The 20,809-nt window shown below is 41.3% G+C and overlaps 1 protein-coding gene across 7 annotated transcripts in view; it reads left to right on the plus strand.

Moving 5' to 3' along the window:
* The window catches only part of szt2 (SZT2 subunit of KICSTOR complex), a 155,436-nt gene that overhangs the window by 7,967 nt on the left and 126,660 nt on the right, over positions 1–20,809 (plus strand). For all 7 annotated transcript variants that reach the window (XM_032572998.1, XM_032572990.1, XM_032572996.1 and 4 more), the window contains exons 3-8: positions 9,754–9,927; positions 10,659–10,829; positions 11,151–11,273; positions 14,251–14,413; positions 17,272–17,378; positions 18,125–18,335. In XM_032572998.1, coding sequence (XP_032428889.1) covers positions 9,754–9,927; positions 10,659–10,829; positions 11,151–11,273; positions 14,251–14,413; positions 17,272–17,378; positions 18,125–18,335 — 949 coding nt within the window. The remainder of the gene's footprint in view (positions 1–9,753; positions 9,928–10,658; positions 10,830–11,150; positions 11,274–14,250; positions 14,414–17,271; positions 17,379–18,124; positions 18,336–20,809) is intronic.

Here is a 20,809-nt window from a genome sequence, read left to right on the forward strand (position 1 = left end):
GATACAGAGTGAGAAAGTGGTTTCGGTTTTTCCCTTTGTTGTGGATAATAGCACGAAATTAATACCTACATTTCCAAGTTTCACTGAGTTAACTCAGCTATCTTTTCACGACAGTCTGAACAACACAGGTTGTATTCTATTCGAATGCGACCCAGGCCACTTGGATATCCGATTCGTATCAGATTCAAATGTGACCTAACGTACAGGTTGCATTCATCCGACCTGAATGTAACTGATACTCGACAAATGTCACTATTCTTGCTAAGTGGAAGCGGGAGGAAAAACAACAAATATGACGGACTATAATGAGGATTAAGTTGTTAATATGCTGCTCCCGTCAGACAACAACTTCAAATGTGTAAGCTATGCTCCACTGTTAGCATCCATGTTTACTTCTGCAAACACTGAGCACTACTTCTTTTTATGGCAGTTGGCAGAACACTGAGAACACTCTCTATGTGTGACATTATTGTGCCCTCTTCTGCAGGACACTTTCAGGTTGTTTGCCTGTTCACATTTTAGAACACATACAGGTTGCTTATATATTTGGAAGTGTGAACCACCACAGCAAAAAAATCCAATCTGACAAAATCGGAATTGAGTCATTTCAGGCTGTAGTGTGAACGAAACCTAAGTGTGAGCGTGAGCGGAAATTTTGAGTACAAGCACTACAAGCACTGAGAAGAAAGACATGAAGTCCTGCTTTCAAAATAAAAATGTAAGCAAAAGTCTTAAACGTTTAGAGAACAAAAGACATAAAATCCTGACATTCCTGAGAAGCTTGTTAATCGCTTGCAGAAATTGCAAGCGATTAACCAAACACAGAATGTCAAGTTTCCTGTCTTCCCAACACCAGGAAGTCACCTCCTCTGTGCAAAGTGCGACACTCAGTACTGAAGTACCTCCAGCTGCTGTTGTTGCACCACCTATTGGGAAGTCAGCTGAGAGCTCGCCGGACTGCCTGGACCGGGTCATCTCTCTGCTCGAACGTGTTCTGGAGCAGCAGCCACAACAGCACAAGTTTCAAAGTAGGTTCAAGGTACACACCCAGAGGGACCAGCCAATGAAAGTAAAGCCTGCCGTACCTTGTCCTGTGAGCAGCAATGGTGGACACACTACTCAGTACCACTGCAGGTCCAACAATCTGTGCTTTAGCTGTTTTGCACCTGACCACAACCGAGCGGAGTGTCCAGGGTCTGTGGTGAGGAAGCCTAGGAGCGATAAGCAGGTGGTGCAGTCTCAGGAAAACTGACTGGCCCGCATGTGGTGGGGGAAAGTGTTGGGCCTAAAGGTGACCCCCCTGTTCCAAATGTTGAAGATGACATGGAGTCTATATGTCAAAGTGCATATGTAGTGAGAGATATGGGATATACACCAATATTCCAAAACATTCAGAGACTCAAACAGCATGACAACTTGTTTTATGAAGATGTGACACTGGGAGGAGTGGTTACGGTCAGAGCCTTTCTGGATAGTGGGTCGATGGCGTGCACACTGAGCTCTAAAGTAATACCGCAGCTGTTACATAGGGATGTTTTAAGGAGCCCCACCCTTGAGCCGACAGCCACTGTGTTGCTTGGGTGTGGGGGGTCCAGGACCTTACCTTCTGGCATGTGCGACCTGGAGATGGGTCTTTATGACTGCAAAGTGATTGTTCCGACATTGATTGTTGAGAACCAGAATGAAGAACTGATTGTTGGCAGTAACCTGTTGAGATACATTATTAACAGGTTTTAGCTGAGGCAAGATCTCCAGGACCAGGGCCCCACAGCACTCTGTGACAGTAGTGATGCAGAACAGAAAATGCTAGGCTTGTTGGCAAGGGTGGAAGCTGCCGATGAAGACGTCTATGATGCAGTTGTAACTGTCAAAATCAAGCGAGCTGTTACTCTTGAACCTATAACAGAGCATCTGATTTGGGGCAAGTTGCCACAGGTGAATGATCTGTTGGCTGGATGTACTGTTGTGGTGGAGCCAACAACAGCAAGATCTAAACCGAGAACAGTCTTAGTGGGGAGGTCGGTGTTAATTCCAAGAGGAGATGGGTGGCTCCCATTAAAGGTTATTAATCCATCAGACAGGTCAGTTACTTTGAGACGTAATGCTAAGTTGGCTGATGTGTGTACTTGTTGTTCAGTGGAGATGTTTGCTGGTTCCCGACTCGGCATTCATCAACAAATACAAGTGCCGTTAAATAGCAGTGCAAGACACAGCCTTGTCTCAGAGTACCCCACCTCGCCAGATCATCCTCACCTTGCACAGTTGATACCCCTCAGGCAATGCTAAGAGGACTGGGACTGTCGGGTGTAGACATTGAGTCATGTGACGTTGCCCCTGAATATAAGGCTAAACTGGCTGAGCTCATTGTTCAATACCAGTTGATCTTCTCAAGGGACAAAATGGATTGTGGTAAAGCCACTGATTTTCTACATTGCATCAGAGTCATGGATGAGAAACCATTCAGATTACCATGTAGGGGCATACCACCAACCCAGTATGAAAAATTGAGAGAGGCACTGGATGAGATGGAGGAGCGTGAAATCATATGAAAGTCTAGCAGTGAGTTTGCATCTCCCTTAGTAATCGTGTGGAAGAAGTCTGGTGACTTACGGATCTGTAATGATTTCCGATGGCTCAATGCACGCACTGTCAAGGATGCACACCCACTCCCTCATCCAGTTGATGCTAGCAGCCTTGGGGGGCAATGCCTTTTTCTCAACCATGGATTTGACTTCCGGTTATTACAATGTGGAAGTGCATGAGGCTGACCGAAAGTACACTGCCTTTTCATCGCCGTTTGGATTGTATGAGTATAATCGGATGCCTCAGCGACTCTGTAATAGTCCAGCGACATTCATAAGAATGATGCTAGACATCTTCGGTGACCAGAACTTCATGAGCTTGTTGTGCTATCTGGATGATGTCCTGGTGTTTGCTCTAACAGAAGACCTAGCGCTTGAGCGTCTGCACATGGTCTTTCAGAGACTCCAGAACCATAACCTCAAGCTCGCCCCAAAGAAATGTCACTTTCTGAGGAGGTCAGTGAAGTTCCTCGGTCATTTCATCAGCATAGATGGGATCCAGTCTGATCCAAATAAAGTGACTGCTATCACCACCATTACTGAGTCAGACCTTATGGAGGTTGGCACGAATATTCCCTCACAGAGGAAGATCCGCTCCTTCCTTGGCATCGTAGTCTACTACCAACAGTTTATTGAGGGGTGTTCTGCTACTGCCAAACCATTGTTTCAGCTGATCTCATGCTCTAAAGGTCTACGTGGAGGTGGAAGAAACAAGCAAACAGCTCCGTGCTGAGGATTGGACTACAGATTGTCAGCAGGCTTTCCGTCAACTGAAGCAGGCTTTGCTAGATCATGTGGTGCTAGCCCACCCAAACTTCAGTGAGCCCTTTCTCCTGTCTGTGGATGCTACTACCGACGGACTTGGTGCAGTCCTGTCACAAGTGCCTGCTGGTGGTTCAACAGCCAGACCGATTGCTTTTGCCAGTAAATCGCTAAGTTGTGCCCAATCTAAATATCCCGCGCACCGACTGGAATTCTTCACCTTAAAATGGCCGGTGTGTGACAAATTCCATCACTGATTGAGAGGTCACCAATTCACCATGTGGACGGACAGTAATCCGCTAACCTACATCCTGTCCAAGGCTCGGCTGGATGCGTGTGAGCAGAGGTGGATCGCTTGGTTGGCGCCATTCCAGTTCGACATCAAGTACATCCCTGGATCAAAGAATGTGGTGGCTGACGCCCATAGCAGAGAGCCCTTCGTACAGTCTAGTACGTCTCACTGTTTGACAAGAGTGCCTTATGACGAGCTGCTGGCAGAGGCTGCAGTGGTTGGTGCTAATGGGATCCAGGAGGTGTTTCGCTGGTCAGCCAACCCACCTGAAGTATTTGAGTGTGACCTACAGATATCTCAGGGTGTGGCGGTTGTTAAGATGGGAGCAGTATCATCACTGGAGGTTGCTGCTGTACTCCAGGGATGCAGTGAAAGTGGTCCTGTGGTGTGCCCACATGCTCTTCTCCTGCCACAGTTCTCGCAGACTGTTCTGGACTGCTGAGGATTCTTCAAACAGTTCACTGGATGTGCTAGTGGCTACTGACCACTTCACAAAGATGGCGCACGCTTTCTTGTGACCCAATCAGTCAGCTAAAGCAGTCACACACCAGCTGTGGAAAAACTACTTCTGCATCTATGGGTTTCCCAAGCGACTACATTTCGATCAAGGGGCCAGTTTTGAGAGTTCGCTTATTGCAGAGTTACTGAATGTGGCAGGCATGCAAAAGTCCCACACTACGCCTTATCACCCTATGGGGCATTAAGTGATAAGTGATAAGTCCAGTTCATTAGTTCATTCTCTCACATGAGCCATTGCTCGTGTGATAGAATGAACTGGACTCTAGGCAACATGATTCGAGCACTACCACCAAGAGCTAAACATAGTTGGCCTGAGGCCCTGAAATCTCTTGACATACGCCGAGCCTTGTACAGTGCATGAGACGACAGGATATACACCGATCCTGCTCATGTTTAGGAGGGTGCCACATCTTCCGGTGGACGTCATCTTTGGTTCAGTGCTCAGTGATCCGGAGGTGGTGGACTATGATCGCTATGTTGAGTCCCTGCAAAAGGACATGAGAGAAGCTATGACTGAGGCCCAGTCAACAGCAACATCTCCAGCGTCACACTGAGCTATACAACCAGAGAGTACATGGTGTACCGGTGGAAGTGAATGACAGAGTGCTGCTGGCCAACAAAGGAGAACGTGGAAAAAGGAAGCTTGCTGACCGCTGGGACAACACGATGTATGTGGTGGTTGGAAAGGATGATGAGAGCCACACCTTCAGGATCCAGAATCCCACTACAGGTCAAGTAAAAGTGGTCCACCGCAATCTGATAATGTCAATAAACTTTCTGCCTTTACCTCAGGATGACCAGGAGGAGGATGTTCTGTCTCCAACATCAAGTTCACTTTACCTCAGTGTTGAGAGATCAGCAATCAGTGATGTTATTTCCAACTCAGCAGAGTTTAGAACGAGAGTGTGGGTATCTGACCTACCTTTGGGAGCAGGCAATGAGACAGATGCAGATGATGCTGAGCAGGTGGAGGGCACTGTGCTGAAGGGAGCCACAGAACCTACTAATGCCCTATCAGAGGGCAGGGTGTTGCCTCTAGCCCACCCAGTCCTTGATCAGTTACAACCCTCTGATGGAGCTGCTTTGATGGACAGCAGTACAGCAGACTCTGGTTGCTCTGCAGTCCTAATGGCTTGCCCAGAGACCTTTCCAGCTCCTGTTACTGACACTCTCACTGATGTACCTGCTACTAGTACTGCTACAGTGACAGTAGTTGATGGTGCGACTTCCCGTAGATCTACTAGAGCGGGGCGATTGTTGAGACCAGTGACTAGACATATTGAAATGATGCACCAAAGAACAGCATTAATTTGATGAGTTATTAATTATAAAACTATAGTTTTATTTGTTTCAATTTTGACCTTGAAGTTTTGTAACAATTTTGATATTTCATGTTTGTTTTGCTATTTGGGAGGTGAGTTTGCAGTTGCATATTAACAAAATATGTAAATGGGCATTTTTTCCCCCATGTATGTAGGTGGTGTAACGTTAACAGCAAAATCAGCCAGAACCCAAAACGCAGCCAAAACAAGAGGACGGTTCACCAAAGGTTTTATTACAAAAATAATGATGTAGAAGGGTGTGGTCACACTGGTGGGTCAGGGATGGGGAGGATGGGGGGTCAGGAGTCCAGCCGGGGGAGGGTTGGGTGAGTGGACAATGGGAGGTTCGGGGTGGGGGGAGGGGAGCTCAGGGGGACAAACAGATGACAGGAACAAAATCCACCAACCAGAGGCTGAGTGGTGAAACAGTCAGGGGTCATGCACGGGAGGGTCTCAGGCAATGAAAATCCAGTAACCAGAAGGCAGGAGGCAGGGTCAGAAACAGGCAGGGTTCAGCAACAGGACTTCCAACAGCAGAAGGATTAGGCAAAGATCTGTGGTCAAAAAACAGGCAAGATCAGAAAACTCTTTGGAACATGAGAAAAGGCTTGAAAGCTGTGACAGTGGCAACAGACGATCTCGCACTGAGCTGGTGACGAGCAGCTGTTTAAATAGGGAGCAGCACAGAGTAGGTGAGGGCAATGAGTAATCAGCACAGTCAAGGTAGAGCTGAAGGGCTGAAATCATGACAGGTGGGGTCTGACCAACCTTTTCTCATGCTGACCCTCATGGAATAGTCTAAATGACTGGATTTGTAACTGTGAATTTGATGCGATTGTACCTCACAAGCGACTTTGGAAATGGTGGTTGTGTATTGGTTTCCTGTGCATTTGAATAGTGGTCTTACTCCATTTTGTGCGTTTATACCTGTGGTGTTACTATACTTTTTTTTCTTTATCTTTCTTGCTTTTTCTATTGTTGTTTTGTTTTGCTTGTTGTAATGGGGCAAGTGGAATTCAGCAGGAGGGAGTGTAACATTGTTAATGTTGTATAGAATTCCACTTGTCATTACTTCCAAGTTTGGGTTCATGTGTAATGGGTGAAACAGCACCCCCTCCTGGTGGTTAGCAGTGTTAAATATAGTGAACACCGACAGCTCGTTGCCAGTTCATGAGAGATGGGCGCGAGGTAGGTTCACTGAGTTTAACGCTCTGGTAAAATGTTATGTTAGCTTGATGCTAACATGAAATGCTATTCCTCGTAAGGTGCTGTACTCGCTGTGATGTACCTGATTCCTGATCAGTCCATATTCTGTTCCGTACAGGTACACATTGTTTTATTTCTTCGTATTTCTGTCTAATATTAATGTATTAAATACTGCTGTTGGCCAGTTCATGAGATATGGGCGCGGGCTGCTGTACCTGCTGTGATGAGCCTGATTCCTGATCAGTCCATATTCTGATCAGGAATCAGAATATGGACTGATCAGGAATCAGAATATGGATTCCTGATCAGAATATGGAAGGGCCAGGAGCCATCTTGTCTCCTGGCCCTTATTCACACAACGCAGAACTGATTTGAAGTGAGCTAGTACCCGATCATGATTATCGAGGTTACACTGATGATCATGCCCTGTTAAAAAAAATAAAAAGACATTTGTGGATTGAGACGTCAGGTTAGTCGCAAAATTCACACATAATCGAATAATGAATTAAATATTTCCAAATGTTGTCTGGTTAGTTTATCCAGCCAACAGGATCTCCTCCCACTGGAATTATGACCTTCAATCTTCCAACGTATTGCCTTCCCTGGCTGCCCACACTGGCTCACTACCTCAGACAGAACCTGCTTATCTTCCTGCATATACCGAAGTACACTGACAGCATTTCTGTACACCATTTCAAGGTACACTGCACCACGTAAAATTGTGTGCCCTAACTCCTGTCCTATTTTCTGGACTGTCCATAACAGAAAGAACAAAGAGCATGAAGGTTAGAAGATTAGTAAGGACAGGCAATATGACTTTTCAATGCAAAAAAGTGAATCCTCAAGATGCATAAAGAGGTTATCTTGCAGCACTGCGGATCTTTTTTAACAAGTCATATTTTTCAAAATATATAGAACTGGACAAAAAAAGGTAATTGTAGTAAAAATTTACAGTGTAAATGACAAATGTCTGTCTTAAAAAATAATTGAATCTACAGTCCCTGACCACTTTATTAGGTACACCTGTCCAACTGTCGAATCAGCCAATTACATGGCAGCAACTCCATGCATTTAGGCATGTAGACATAGCCAAGACGATCTGATGCAGTCCAAACCGAGCATCAGAATGGAGACAAAAGCTGATTTAAGTGACTTTGAACATGACATGGTTGTTGGTGCCAGACAGGCTGGTCTGAGTATGTCAGAAACTGCTGATCTACTGGGAATTTTACGCACAAACATTTCTAGGGTTTATAGAGAATGGGCCGAAAAAGAGAAAATATCCAGTGAGCGGCAGTTCTGTGGGCCAAATGCCTTGTTGATGCTAGAGGTCAGAGAATGGCCAGACTGATTTGAGCTGATAGAACGGCAAAAGTAACTCAAATAACCACAACTGAGGTATGCAGAAGAGCTTCTCTGAACACACAACATGCCAAACCTTGAGGCAGATGGGCTACAGCAGCAGAAGACCACACCAGGTGCCACTCCGTTCAGCTAAGAACAAGAAACTGAGGCTACAATTCACACAGGCTCACCAAAATTGGACAATAGAAAATTGGAAAAACGTTGTCTGGTCTGATGAGTCTCAATTTCTGCTGCGACATTTGGATGGTAGAGTCAGAATTTGGTGTCAACAAGATGAAAGCATGGATCCATCCTGCCTTGTATCAACAGTTCAGGCTGCTGCTGGTGGTACAATGGTGTGGGGGATATTTTCCTGGCATACTTTGGGCCTATTAGTACCAGTTGAACATCTTGCCTTAACTATCACTAGTTACTATGGTTACCTGCTATAGACTTGCTGTTTTTGCATCAAGTCTGACATCGCAAAGCTGTGGCAGTTGCGCTGGGCGAAAAGAGTTGATCTGTGCTGGCTGCAAGTTGTAAATATTTTTATTAGCCTAATTGTAAATAGTTTAAATAGTTGGAGTAGCACATTGTTGTTTTCTTCCTGTAGGCAACATGTACAGTACACTGGGAGGTGATGCAGCGTAATGTCAACTGATAATCCCTCTATACTGCATAAGATTATAGAGATACTATTCCGTTATCAGAAGTAGAAAAATTTTACTCAAAACCTGGAAATAGGAGAAATAGAAAATGCCGGTTACTGAACACCATTCACAGAACATTCATATTTTGGAACACATGCATAACTTAAACCAGTTACATTAAAGTAACTGGATTATTTGAATTAAACCAGAATAAAAGATGAATAACCATCATATGCATTGATCTGTTTATCACTATTTGGAGGTGACTTATGTCCAGCTCCAACCCTTCACAGTTGGACACTTCCTCCCAGGAAATGTGGGATTCATTGTTGCTTTCTGAACAAATAGATATTGTTGCAGTCCTTCATTGGAACCAGATCCCTCTTCTTCATCACTTCATCTAGCTACGTCCTCCAAAACTTCAGATAAATCGCTCAAATCTTTGCTGAAATTGCTCACAACTTCCTCTGCTTCCTCCGTTGACATAAACATCAACCTTCTTTATGTTTTGATTTACTCTCAATATGCAATAAGATGATGCTGATATTGACCAAATTACTACAGAGGAAAACTACAACACTCTCCAATGCCATGAGATTTTTAATCTTCTGTGAAAAATATTTATTATTGAAAGCCTTTGTGTACACAGAATGAAAGCACAGTAGTTCATCTTTTTAAACCATGTAATTGGTTTTATCATGTAGGTCTCACTTTAAAGTAGGTATGACCACTGCCTGAGAGTGGTTATTAATTGGCATGCTTGGATGCTCTGCGCAATGCGATTGGAGGACTAGATATAAATGTCGCTCTTGTTCACCAAGGTTGACTCATGAAAGTTGACTGTATTGAATGTCATAAAACTTTTGTTGGTACATTACATTTCCTAGGTGAGACTGCTCACTGAGGTTCTATCTTTGCTGTGCCATTTCCTCATTGTTGTGAATTTTTTGTCCCATTTATGATCAAATCTCTTGTGATTCACTTGCACCAAGACTGATTTTAACAAATGTCTCTCATTATTCTCATAATATTGCGGATGGTATCTCATTGATGTTTGATGGATTTTTGTTTAACAGCAAAACTTTGAAAATGAGTTGGACTTGGCTGCTGTCCACCCAAAGGGATGGCAGCCAGATTCCATCCCAACTACAGCCCCCTGTGTTTTGATGCCATCCACCCGGGCAACCTTTCTGGCCCGCAGGTATCGCTTCATCATTGAGCTGGACCTCAGCCCTTCCACAGGGATTGTGGTAAGAGTTGCAATCAGAAGTTAACAGACACACATCTATAAATGTTGTATATGTCAAATGTCAAGATTGATCTTTTCTAAGGTTGGAATGACTGTACTAGAGCTGGGTATTGTTTGTTTTTCTTGAGAACTTCACGATTCAATTCGATATTGCTTTAAATACTTTAATATTGAATATAATTAATTTTATTTAAATTGGACGGTGCATATTAATGAACATACAATAATGTCGTAAATACACCAAATTTAGCAAGATGCAAATTTCCATCCATTGTCCTATAAAAGAAACGTTAAGGAATACGGTAAAAAATAAATATGTTCTATATTGGTTGGAAAAACCTATTTTAAGATCCCTTAATATATGAATATATGTATCGCACCTTGAACAGCCATGGTGCTATACATTGCTTTAACAATGTGTACATTAACATTTAAATTAAATTTAATTCACCTTTTCCAATTGTTGTTTTTGTTGTGTCTTGGTGTTTTACTGTACAGTGACCTTGAGTGTCCCGAAATCCAATTTTTTATTATTATTTTTATTATTCAGTGATGCCTCTGTACATCATAAGGTTATTCTCTGTTTAGACTTTTGTTGCATAGAAAGGTTCTAAAAGTATATAGAATAAAAAACATTTTAAGCATTTCATATTGCATACTGCCCCAACTCAATATCGAGACTTGTGGGGTGGATAATGTATTATTTGATTTGTCCTGGTTTGTACTCTGCAGGATGACAGCACAGGAGAGATGATCTTTGATGAAGTGTTTCATGCATTGTCTAAGTGCCTGGCTGGACTGGCTCAACCATTTAAAGTTCCTGGAACAGATCAGCTTTTCAAGCCCAAGATCTTCATCACCATTTTGGTTTATTCATCAATAATTGGTCTCTCTTCTCACCAGGTTATATGTTATCCTGTATTTCATCCACTTAACTAAAGCAAGTTTTTTTTCTAATGACATGAGAGAGATGGTGTGTTTGTATTTGTGTGCGTGAAAGTAAGTGAAAGTGTGGGAGTGAATATATAGGTAACCATATTCTAAAATCTATCTATTGTCTTAGTTGGCTTGAATGGAACTGCAGTGAAATTCAACATGTAATGTTCAGTTTTGTATTTTTTGTACCCAGTATTGGTGTTAGGGCAGACTCTGCATACCATTCTAATTTGTAGCTTTTTACAACTGATGGAGCAATTCTTTGCTGAGTGTTGATTTCCCTTGCAGGTTTTGGTACAGGGATGCCAACTTGATAAAGCAAACCTGAATGAGTTCCTACATCAGATCTATCAACAGCTCAGATCTCTGGAGAGCAACACAGCAGAAGTCCTGCATCAGCAGCAACAACAGGTATGCCTTATAAGCTGTGTTGCACGTAGTTTTATTGATGTTATAAAAGTTTGACATCCCATCATTGCATACTGTGATAATCCAACATGTTCACCAAGTCAGGTGTATCAGTGATGGTCAAGAAACAGAGCTGGTTGACAAGTTGGTGACATGGAGTGGAACTAATAATCCTGTCTTGAATATAAACATGACAAATAAAATGATTATAGATTTTAAAAAAAAAACAGGGTTAAATCAATCACTATTTCCATCATGGGAGAGGGTTTGAGCAACCTAAATACTTCAGAGTTCACCTGGATAACAGACTAAATTGGAGTTGCAACAGTAACGCTATGACATGACTGGATAGAGCAGGATTTACTTCTTGAGGAAGCTTTGGTCCTTCATTGTTTGCAGCAAGATACTGCCTATATTCTACACATCTATTATGGAGAGAACAATCTCTCTCCTGCCATCACCTTGCAGCACCAGAATCAGGGACTTAAAAAGGATTGATGGTGCAAAGAAGGATTCTTCATAAAATGAAGAAAATTGCAAAGAACCCAAAGCACCCTCTTCATGAGATTGAAGAGGAGGATGTTCTTACATCTCATCCTCTTCATTGTTTCAACAACATTTAATTTCCCTATGGGATTAATAATGTGGTTTTGAATTGAATTGAAGCAAATAAGTGTTAACTTTCAAAATCTCAATCTCAACATGCATTAGATCAGTACTTCTTAAATAGTGGGGCTTGTCCCCCTGTGGGCGTGGTGAGGTGTCAGGGGGACCTCGAGAAGCAGGATTTTATAATTGTCTTTATTCATGCTTACCTGATAAACGAGCCTGCGGTCACTAGGTGGCCAGTAGAAATAGCCTACACATCACTGTTGTAAACAGAGCTGAGGATACAAGCAAGGATGTTTTGAAATATATCATAGAGGAGAGACGGAGAAGTTTGACAATGAAAAGAAAAACGGAGGCACTGGTCAGTAAAACAAGTATAACAGAGTTTTATGGTCAGGCTAAGAGATTTATTTATTATTTTTTAATAATATTACGAGAACCAAGTCATATTAGCAGAATAGTTATACTATTGGCAGAATAAAGACGCAATACAGAAGAAAGTCTTTAAATTGAGTAAAAAGTCATTTTAATGAGAGTGATCTGTGATGTGACCAGCTCAACATGCCTGGCTCTTTCTTTGAAATAAAAAGTTGTTTCAACAATCGTTTAAAGTCCTGGCGGCTTTCAAATATTTTGCACATTTATATTGAATGGAACCCCTTTGTCTTTGTTCTGGGAGTGCTCCCGAGTAATTTATTAAGTAAAGAAAAACGGTACCTGTGAAAATGATTACGGTATGTTGGTATAAACCTTTACCTTCCACTATACATCAATGGAGAGAGAGAGAGTAGTCAGTGTTTATACAATGGAGAAAATAACAGCTAAACTAAACCTATCCATTGATTTATTTAAGAAAAGGTGGAACCCTTTGATATCATATTTGGAACTGATATTGTAGCACGTAAAATTAATGTAAATATACGTTTGTTCTGTGTGTGTTTGTTTAATATGTGTCTCTGTCAATATGTAGACAAAAACGGCATGAGAAGGATTTTCCCTTTATTTTATGTTTTGTCATTTTTTTTATTTTTATATATACTCCACTGATCAGTGGAGAAAAGATGCATTGGAATTCCAGTTCGCCGAGATGTTCAGATGTTCTTGTTCAACTGATTTGTTTGTACTGGAAATTGATGCTTGTGAATTAATGTGCTAAATATTGAATTTGAATACAGAATGGTCGCTTGCAAATTTAATGAGTTCTTTTTGATAAAGCACTGAGTGATTGTGCTTTTTGGGCAGACATAAACCCCAGAATTTGTCTGACATCCAGTTAGTTTTACTCCATCGTTTCCCAGATGATCCGTCCTGCTGTCTCTTTGTTAATGTCAAGTTAATATATTACCTGTGAATTACGTCGAGCTTCGCGTTGGGCTCCAGAAAACTGCAAACATCAAGACTAATATGAACAGCGCAACAAATGTGAAAACAGTCACGAATGAACATGTCCATAAAGTTGTGCAACTAAACTAAAAGCTGAAGCCTCTCTTGGTCATGACTGAAGCTGCTTCGTCGACGTTCTGTAGGTCCAAATAGAAGATTCACAGTCACAGAAGAGACCCAGAAGATTCTTTTTTTTTTTTCTTCAATTTTTTTCTCCGAAGAGTTTTTGCGGCGCTAGTGGCTCGTATTTTTTAGACAGTAGGCAGACAGGAAGGAAGGTGAGGAGAGGGGGGAAGACATGCGGCAAGGGTCGTCGGGACCGGGAGTCGAACCCGCGACGTCCGCGTCGAGGACTAATTCCTCCAAACGTGGGGCGTGCTAACCCCCTGCGCCACCACAGCACGCCCCAGACCCAGAAGATTCTTATGTTGGTGTATGGGATGTGGAATCTGACACCTTTCTGTTTCAATGCTGTCTTTAACGGGCCATATTTACGTTTTTCTATGTCATCAGTAGCATAATTGCAATAATTTCCTCAGAACCACTTCTTTCATACTACATTGCAAAACATTCACAATTATGGAGGTTCTCTGGGTGCCAGAGCTCAGTGTGCTCACTTCACTTGGAGTTCACTTCCATCTGGCAGCTTCAGTTACTTGGTTAGCAGATCGACAACAAAATCAGTAGCCGATCTACCTTATTTTCCCTCAGGAACTCCGTAAAAATCTTTGGATTGTTTCTCCGGCTCCGGCTCTCCAAATTCACAAGTTTGTCATTCATTGCTTTGTTCCTTTCTAATGTCTCAAGCAGCGCATCCTTCATTTCCAAGCACGCAGCTTTGAGGTCAGCTATTCGGGTCTGCTGTGAAAAAATGTATGATTCCTAGGGGGCTATGACAGAAAACAAATGAGAAACACTGCATTAGACAGTTAAAATATTTTTCATTATGTAAGACTTGATTGCAAGTAATATTATTGTTTATTGATAGTTTGTGGAACCAGGACAAAGCTTAAATCACCATAACAACAACTTGGAAGTACAGCCGCATAGGAAGCAGGGAATGTCCATGGTGTCTGCTGATATGGGTCTTGTCAGCATGGTTCGCCAGGGAATCCTCGCCCTTCAGCTCCTGCCCTCAAATTCCAGTGCAGGTAGGTTTGAATTAAGAATGCAGAATCAGAAATCCTATCTTTTATTTATTCTTCTCTTACTGAGATGATGAGTTTTCTTAAAAAGAGCAAAACATCTCTTCTGTTCAACATTTAAAAACCCACTGTGAATAAATTATAGAATATCATCATAACTATGTACAGTAAAAAGAAATTAGTTAACCCAACTTATTTAATTGCTTCAATTGGTAACAAGTAATTCAATTAAGTTTATACAACTTAATTTATTAAGTTTAACCAACTCAAGTTATGTCCATCCAGCTCAATTCATTAAGATCATCCAACTCGGGTGGCTGTCCCAGGTTAAATTCCAGCCTGATGACTTTGCTAATGTCTTCCCCCTCTTATTTATTAAGTTAAATCAACTTAATAAATTAATTTGGATAAACCTAATTGAATTACTTGTTACCAATTGAAGCAATTCAATTGAGTTGGTTCAACTCTTTTCTTTTTTCAGTGTACAAGATGTTTGAAAAACTAAAATAACGTTGAAACATCCATCCATCCATCCATCTTCTTCCGCTTATCCGAGGTCGGGTCTCGGGGGTAGCAGCTTCAGAAGGGAGGCCCAGACTTCCCTCTCCCCGGCCACTTCTTCTAGCTCTTCCAGGGGAATCCCGAGGCGTTCCCAGGCCAGCCGAGAGACATAGTCCCTCCAGCGTGTCCTGGGTCTTCCCCAGGGCCTCCTCCCGGTGGGACGTGCCCGGAACACCTCACCAGGGAGGCGTCCAGGAGGCATCCTGACCAGATGCCCGAGCCACCTCAACTGGCTCCTCTCGATGTGAAGGAGCAGCCGCTCTACTCTGAGTCCCTCCCGGATGACTGAGCTTCTCACCCTATCTCTAAGGGAGAGCCCAGCCACCCTACGGAGAAAACCCATTTCGGCCGCTTGTATCCGCAATCTTGTTCTTTCGGTCATGACCCAAAGCTCATGACCATAGATGAGGGTGGGAACGTAGATCGACCGGTAAATCGAGAGCTTCGCTTTTTGGCTCAGCTCTCTCTTCACCACGACGGACCGGTACAGCGCCCGCTTGACGGCAGACGCTGCGCCAATCCACCTGTCAATCTCCCGCTCCCTTCTTCCCCCATTCGTGAACAAGATCCCGAGATACTTGAACTCCTCCACTTGGGGCAGGACACCCCCGCTGACCCGGAGAAGGCACTCTACCCTTTTCCGGCTCAAGACCATGGCCTCGGATTTGGAGGCACTGATCCTCATCCCGGCCGCTTCACACTCGGCTGCGAACCGCTCCAGCGAGAGCTGCAGATCATGACCCGATGAAGTCAAAAGGACCACATCGTCTGCAAAAAGCAGAGATGCGATCCTAAGGCCACCAAATCGGATCCCCTCAACACCTTGGCTGCGCCTAGAAATTCTGTCCATGAAAGTGATGAACAGAATCGGTGACAAAGGGCAGCCCTGGCGGAGTCCAACTCTCACCGGAAACGAGCCCGACTTACTGCCGGCAATGCGGACCAGACTCTGACACCGGTCACACAGGGACCTGACAGCCCGTATCAAAGGGCCCGGTACCCCATACTCCCGGAGAACCCCCCACGTTGAAACATACATTTAAAATTATTTAAATTCAATTTGCATGTTAAGAACGATGTAAGTTATAATATAATTTTAGATATTTTAGTTTTTTGGAACAGCTAAAAAGTTTGAGTTGACTTTCTGTAGAATTTAGTCAGAGATTTGAATTATTTATTTAAAAAATAAATAATTTGAGTAAGAGTGGCTTAAATTTGTCATGTTAAACACACTTAATGAATTAAGTTACAAAAACTTGGTAAATTGAATTGGATAAACTTAATGAATTGAGTTAGATGATCATAATATATTGAGTTGGAGAAACAATAAATTGAGTTGGTCAGACATCGGATATGAAACTGGCATTAAACTCAATTGTTTCAAGTTAAATCGAAGTAAAATGTTTAAGTTGATTTAAGTTAGTTACATTTGTAACTTTTAAGTTAATTGAACACAAAAAGGTAAGTTGTCATCACTAAATCAAATGAATTAAGTGAGATTAATGTAAATATGTCCATAAAATCAATTATATCCAAGAACACTTTTTAGAGTGTGAAGTGCCCAGAGATTTTACCAGAACTGTTAAATTGATTTCAGATTGTTGATTATCCTCAGTGACAAACAGAGGTTTACTCTGCTCAAGAGCTACCTGATGAATAACATTATAACTAGGTGTGCACCGATTTATCAGCCAGTGGATTTATCGCTGATGATTTTCTTAATCATTGGGAGATTGGTGATTGGCTGATACTTGCACGTGAAGCCGATCTTATCCACCAATCTTTTCTACCTCAGCAAACGTCTAAAAATCAACCACCGTCCTCTTCTGCTCTTCTGTAACAGGTTTGACTGATAGAACGGTCCACCAGGTCATGTCTGCATGTTTGCAGTTAATAATAGTCACCCCACTGCTGCTAATTCAGTGACTTTCTTGCTATATTTAGCAAAATGTCAGACAAAAAAAATTGCTATTGGTCAAAATCCGAAATGGCAGGCCAGGCTTTTTAAAGACTGTGAATCAGCCAGAAAACTGCAATCGGTTCATCCCTAATTATAATACTACTTTATGAATCCTACAAGGCATTCACACTGTTGCGTTCCTGTTTATCATTATTTTTTATTATGTAAATGCTGCACAGGCATTTATACCCAATTTTATGAGGATTTTGCATGTGTCACTGGTTATTTCATAGAGACCATTATTTACAAATTAATTATAAACTGATTATTTGTTTACATCCCTATTTTGCATCAACCTCTCATATACAACACGATATGATAGAATTTGTCCTGTGTGTTTTAGGCATCATCATAATCACTGATGGGGTGACGAGTGTTCCTGATGTGGCTGTGTGTGAAACATTGCTGAACCAGCTCAGAAGTGGAACCATTGCTTGTTCCTTTGTACAGGTATCTTTATTTAAATGTTTTAAAACGTGCTTTCTGTATATTTAAGTTGTCATATAGATATATGTAGAACATATATTACTGTGCATGTATGGCATACACAGTAAATGCAAAATATTTATTTAATTGAAAAATAGTAAGTTGACTTTAATCAGTTTTCATCAAAATACTCACTTTCAGTAAGCTACTTGGAACTTGTGGTTGAAAAGTCTCTCCATAAACTTAATTTTTTTGTTGGTTGTACTACTTGAGTTAGTACTGCTTACTTAAAATAAGTTAGGTTTACTTACTAATCTTAAACTTACTTTTCTTAATTTTCTTGAGGCAATGAGTTTGCATATTTTTTGAAGTAAGGTGAACTAATTAGATTTTACTGTGTACCCACAGGACATACACTCTCAATCTACAGGAAATATAGTCTCCTGTTACAGGAGACTGTAACTAAAATAACAGTCTCCTGTAGGTTTTAGGTTTTGATTGACTCAAGTGATTGAGTCAATCACTTGAGTCAAGTGATTGAATTATCTCTTCAGCATGCTATCAAGTTTGACTTTCATGCCTGTTCCGTTTCTATCAGAAACAAACCTAATGGTTGAATGAAGGTAATTTTTATTTCTACATCTGCCAGGAGTATGAATACTTTTGAGCTTAGCTGCAAATTAATAATACAGCTTTTGTTTCTACTTTTAAAAGTTATCCTGTAGCAACATTTTAATAATTCCTTTTAACTTGTGGTTGTACCTTTCTAGGTTGGCGGTTCATACTCATATGACTGCAGTTTTGGCTACATCCCAAACGTAGAACTGATGAAGTTCATATCTTTGGCCACCGTTGGGTCCTATTTACCCAATTGCCCTGAAGTTGACCAAAACAGCCAAGAGATGAATGCCTACCACAGGGCCTTCCTAACCTACACTTTCCTCAAGACCCCAGAGTCCATGAACTCTGAGTACTTCTGTGGTGAGATAATTAAACTTTTATGATGGCCACACTATATCTGAGGCCAGATATTTTGTATCTTTTGTTTGTGATGAAGCTGACGGGAAGCAAGAACATATTCTGCTTTTGCTATATCTATGTCCAAGGTATCCTCTCATGATTCCAAATGTTGCAAAGATAGAACCTTTAAGGTTCTCTTACGTATGAGAACTAGATTAACCTTACAGTCAAAATAGATGTTTGATATCAGGAAGATTTTTCCACAGACACCTAATCACTGTCCTCTCAAGCTTATAAAGGAGTTGTAATGTCAGCAAGATAGCTTCCAGCACTAAGAATGCTGGAAAATGCAGTCTGATCAGCCTGCTTCAGAAAAAGGGATTAAGCATTCCCTCCTTAACTTTGAAGAGTGGGACACTAGTCAATCAATCAATCAAATTTTATTTGTATAACACATTTCAGTAGCAAGGCATTTCAAAGTGCTTTACATCATATCAAACACAGAAACACAATGTCATCAAGTGGGGGATTCTTGCTTTTGCATCCATAAAAGGTTTACCGGTTACACTCCTACTGTGTTATATGGAACGAAATACCTATTGGTATTTTTATTCCCACTCACGCTCACAATCACGCAGTTTAAAACGACGTAAACAGCCTTTCAACGGGCGTCCGGCACGAGGCTCCGTACACCTCTTTCACGGAATTTCGAGCTGGGACTCTGTCGTCCCTCACGGATTTTTGTGCAATTGTATGCAATGTACCTGTTAGTGTTTAGAATTTCTAGAAGACTAGTCACAGTCTTAGGAGCTCTAACTGGTTAGATTTGTCATAAGAACCTTAGGATATCTTTAGCCAATCTAACTATAAGCTTTACCAAAAAAACAAACTATATACAGTATATATTTATATGTATTTCTGCAGTTTGTTGTGGGGACTATTGTCATACCTTGAACTGGATGAAGGAGATTATTTGGATATTTGGAGAATAACTATTTCCAGAAGTAGAGGAAGTAAATTGAATTCCAGAAGTAAATTGGTGTTAACTTACACACTGGGCTGGAGATGCAATTGTTAAGCTGGGCAAACTGGGCAGAGGTTTTGGAACAACCTTAGGAAGTTCAACAATAGATTAGGGCAGGCTATGAGTAACTATGTAATATCTGATCACAATTGTGAACTAACCTACTAATTCAGATCCAATTACCAAGTGATTTTCATAAAATAATACCCAAAAAGTTCTTATTTTTTGTTATTATTCATCAATACCTGCCTGATAAGGCTAAAGTATTAAAAAGACAATAAATAAGGAAAAATCCATCGCAGATGTTTTTGAACAGCAAATACATAATAATAAGCACTTTGCTCCAATATGAGTTTATTAGCAAAAAAGTTAAACTTTTCAGTTAAAAAACTTTAAACAAAGTAAAAGATGAAATAATAATGAAAACTAATACATTACCAGAAAGTTAGAGTAAAAATATACAAATAAGAATAGAACCAGTAATTTATAAAACAATGCAATGATATCCCTGTTCAGTATGAACAGTGAGTTATGAAAACCGGGTTTATTTAAGAAGAATTTAGAGATGGTCCGAAATAGTTTCAAATCATATTGGGTTGCACGAAAATATGTTGTGGATTACTCACACAGCAACATCAAAATATTTAAGAATAAAACATGAAATAACTCCAAATGATAAATAGTAATATCACTGTTCACTCTGAATATGTACAGCCCTGCTCAAAATTATTGGCACCCCTTCATGTTTTGCATAACTGAGTGAATATGTTCAGAAATAAATGGAAATGTTCAAAATGTTTATCAGCAGGATCTATCAGTCAGAAGTCCAAAGCAATTCAAAGTAATTAATTTAATTTGCAACACAAATATTTTAATTCTAAAGGACAAAACAGAAAACCAGCATGTGGACTAATATTGATACCCCTCCTTAATATTTGGTTCACACTCTTTGGCAGCAATGACATCCTCCAGATGTTTCTTATATCCATCTATAAGCTTCTTCCAATTCTCAGGTGACATTTTCTCCCACACTTCCTTTGCAGTATGCTCAAGCTCTTGTACATTTTCAGGGTTCCTTTCTCCAATGGCAGATTTCAGCTCCACCCAAAGATTTCCAATTGGATTGAGATCAGGACTCATTGCTGGCCATTTTAAAACAGTCCATTTTTTCCCTTTCAAGCACCATGCCTGCATGCTTTTGGAGGTGTCCTTTGGGTTGTTATCTTGCTGGAGGACCCAGGATCTTCACCTCAAACCAAGTTTCCTTACACTGGGCAAGACATTTCGCTCTAGAATTGCTTGATAATCTTCTGATTTCATGATGCCTGTGATATTGTCCAGGCCTGCAGTACCAGATGCCGCAAAGCAGCCCCACAGCATTATGGATCCTCCACCATGCTTGACTGTTGGTATAGTGTTCTTTACCTTAAAGACTTCATTGCACCATCTGTAAACATACTATTTGTGTGAA

This window comes from Xiphophorus hellerii, chromosome 9 (genome assembly GCF_003331165.1).
Source record: "Xiphophorus hellerii strain 12219 chromosome 9, Xiphophorus_hellerii-4.1, whole genome shotgun sequence".
Classification (NCBI taxonomy): domain Eukaryota; kingdom Metazoa; phylum Chordata; class Actinopteri; order Cyprinodontiformes; family Poeciliidae; genus Xiphophorus; species Xiphophorus hellerii.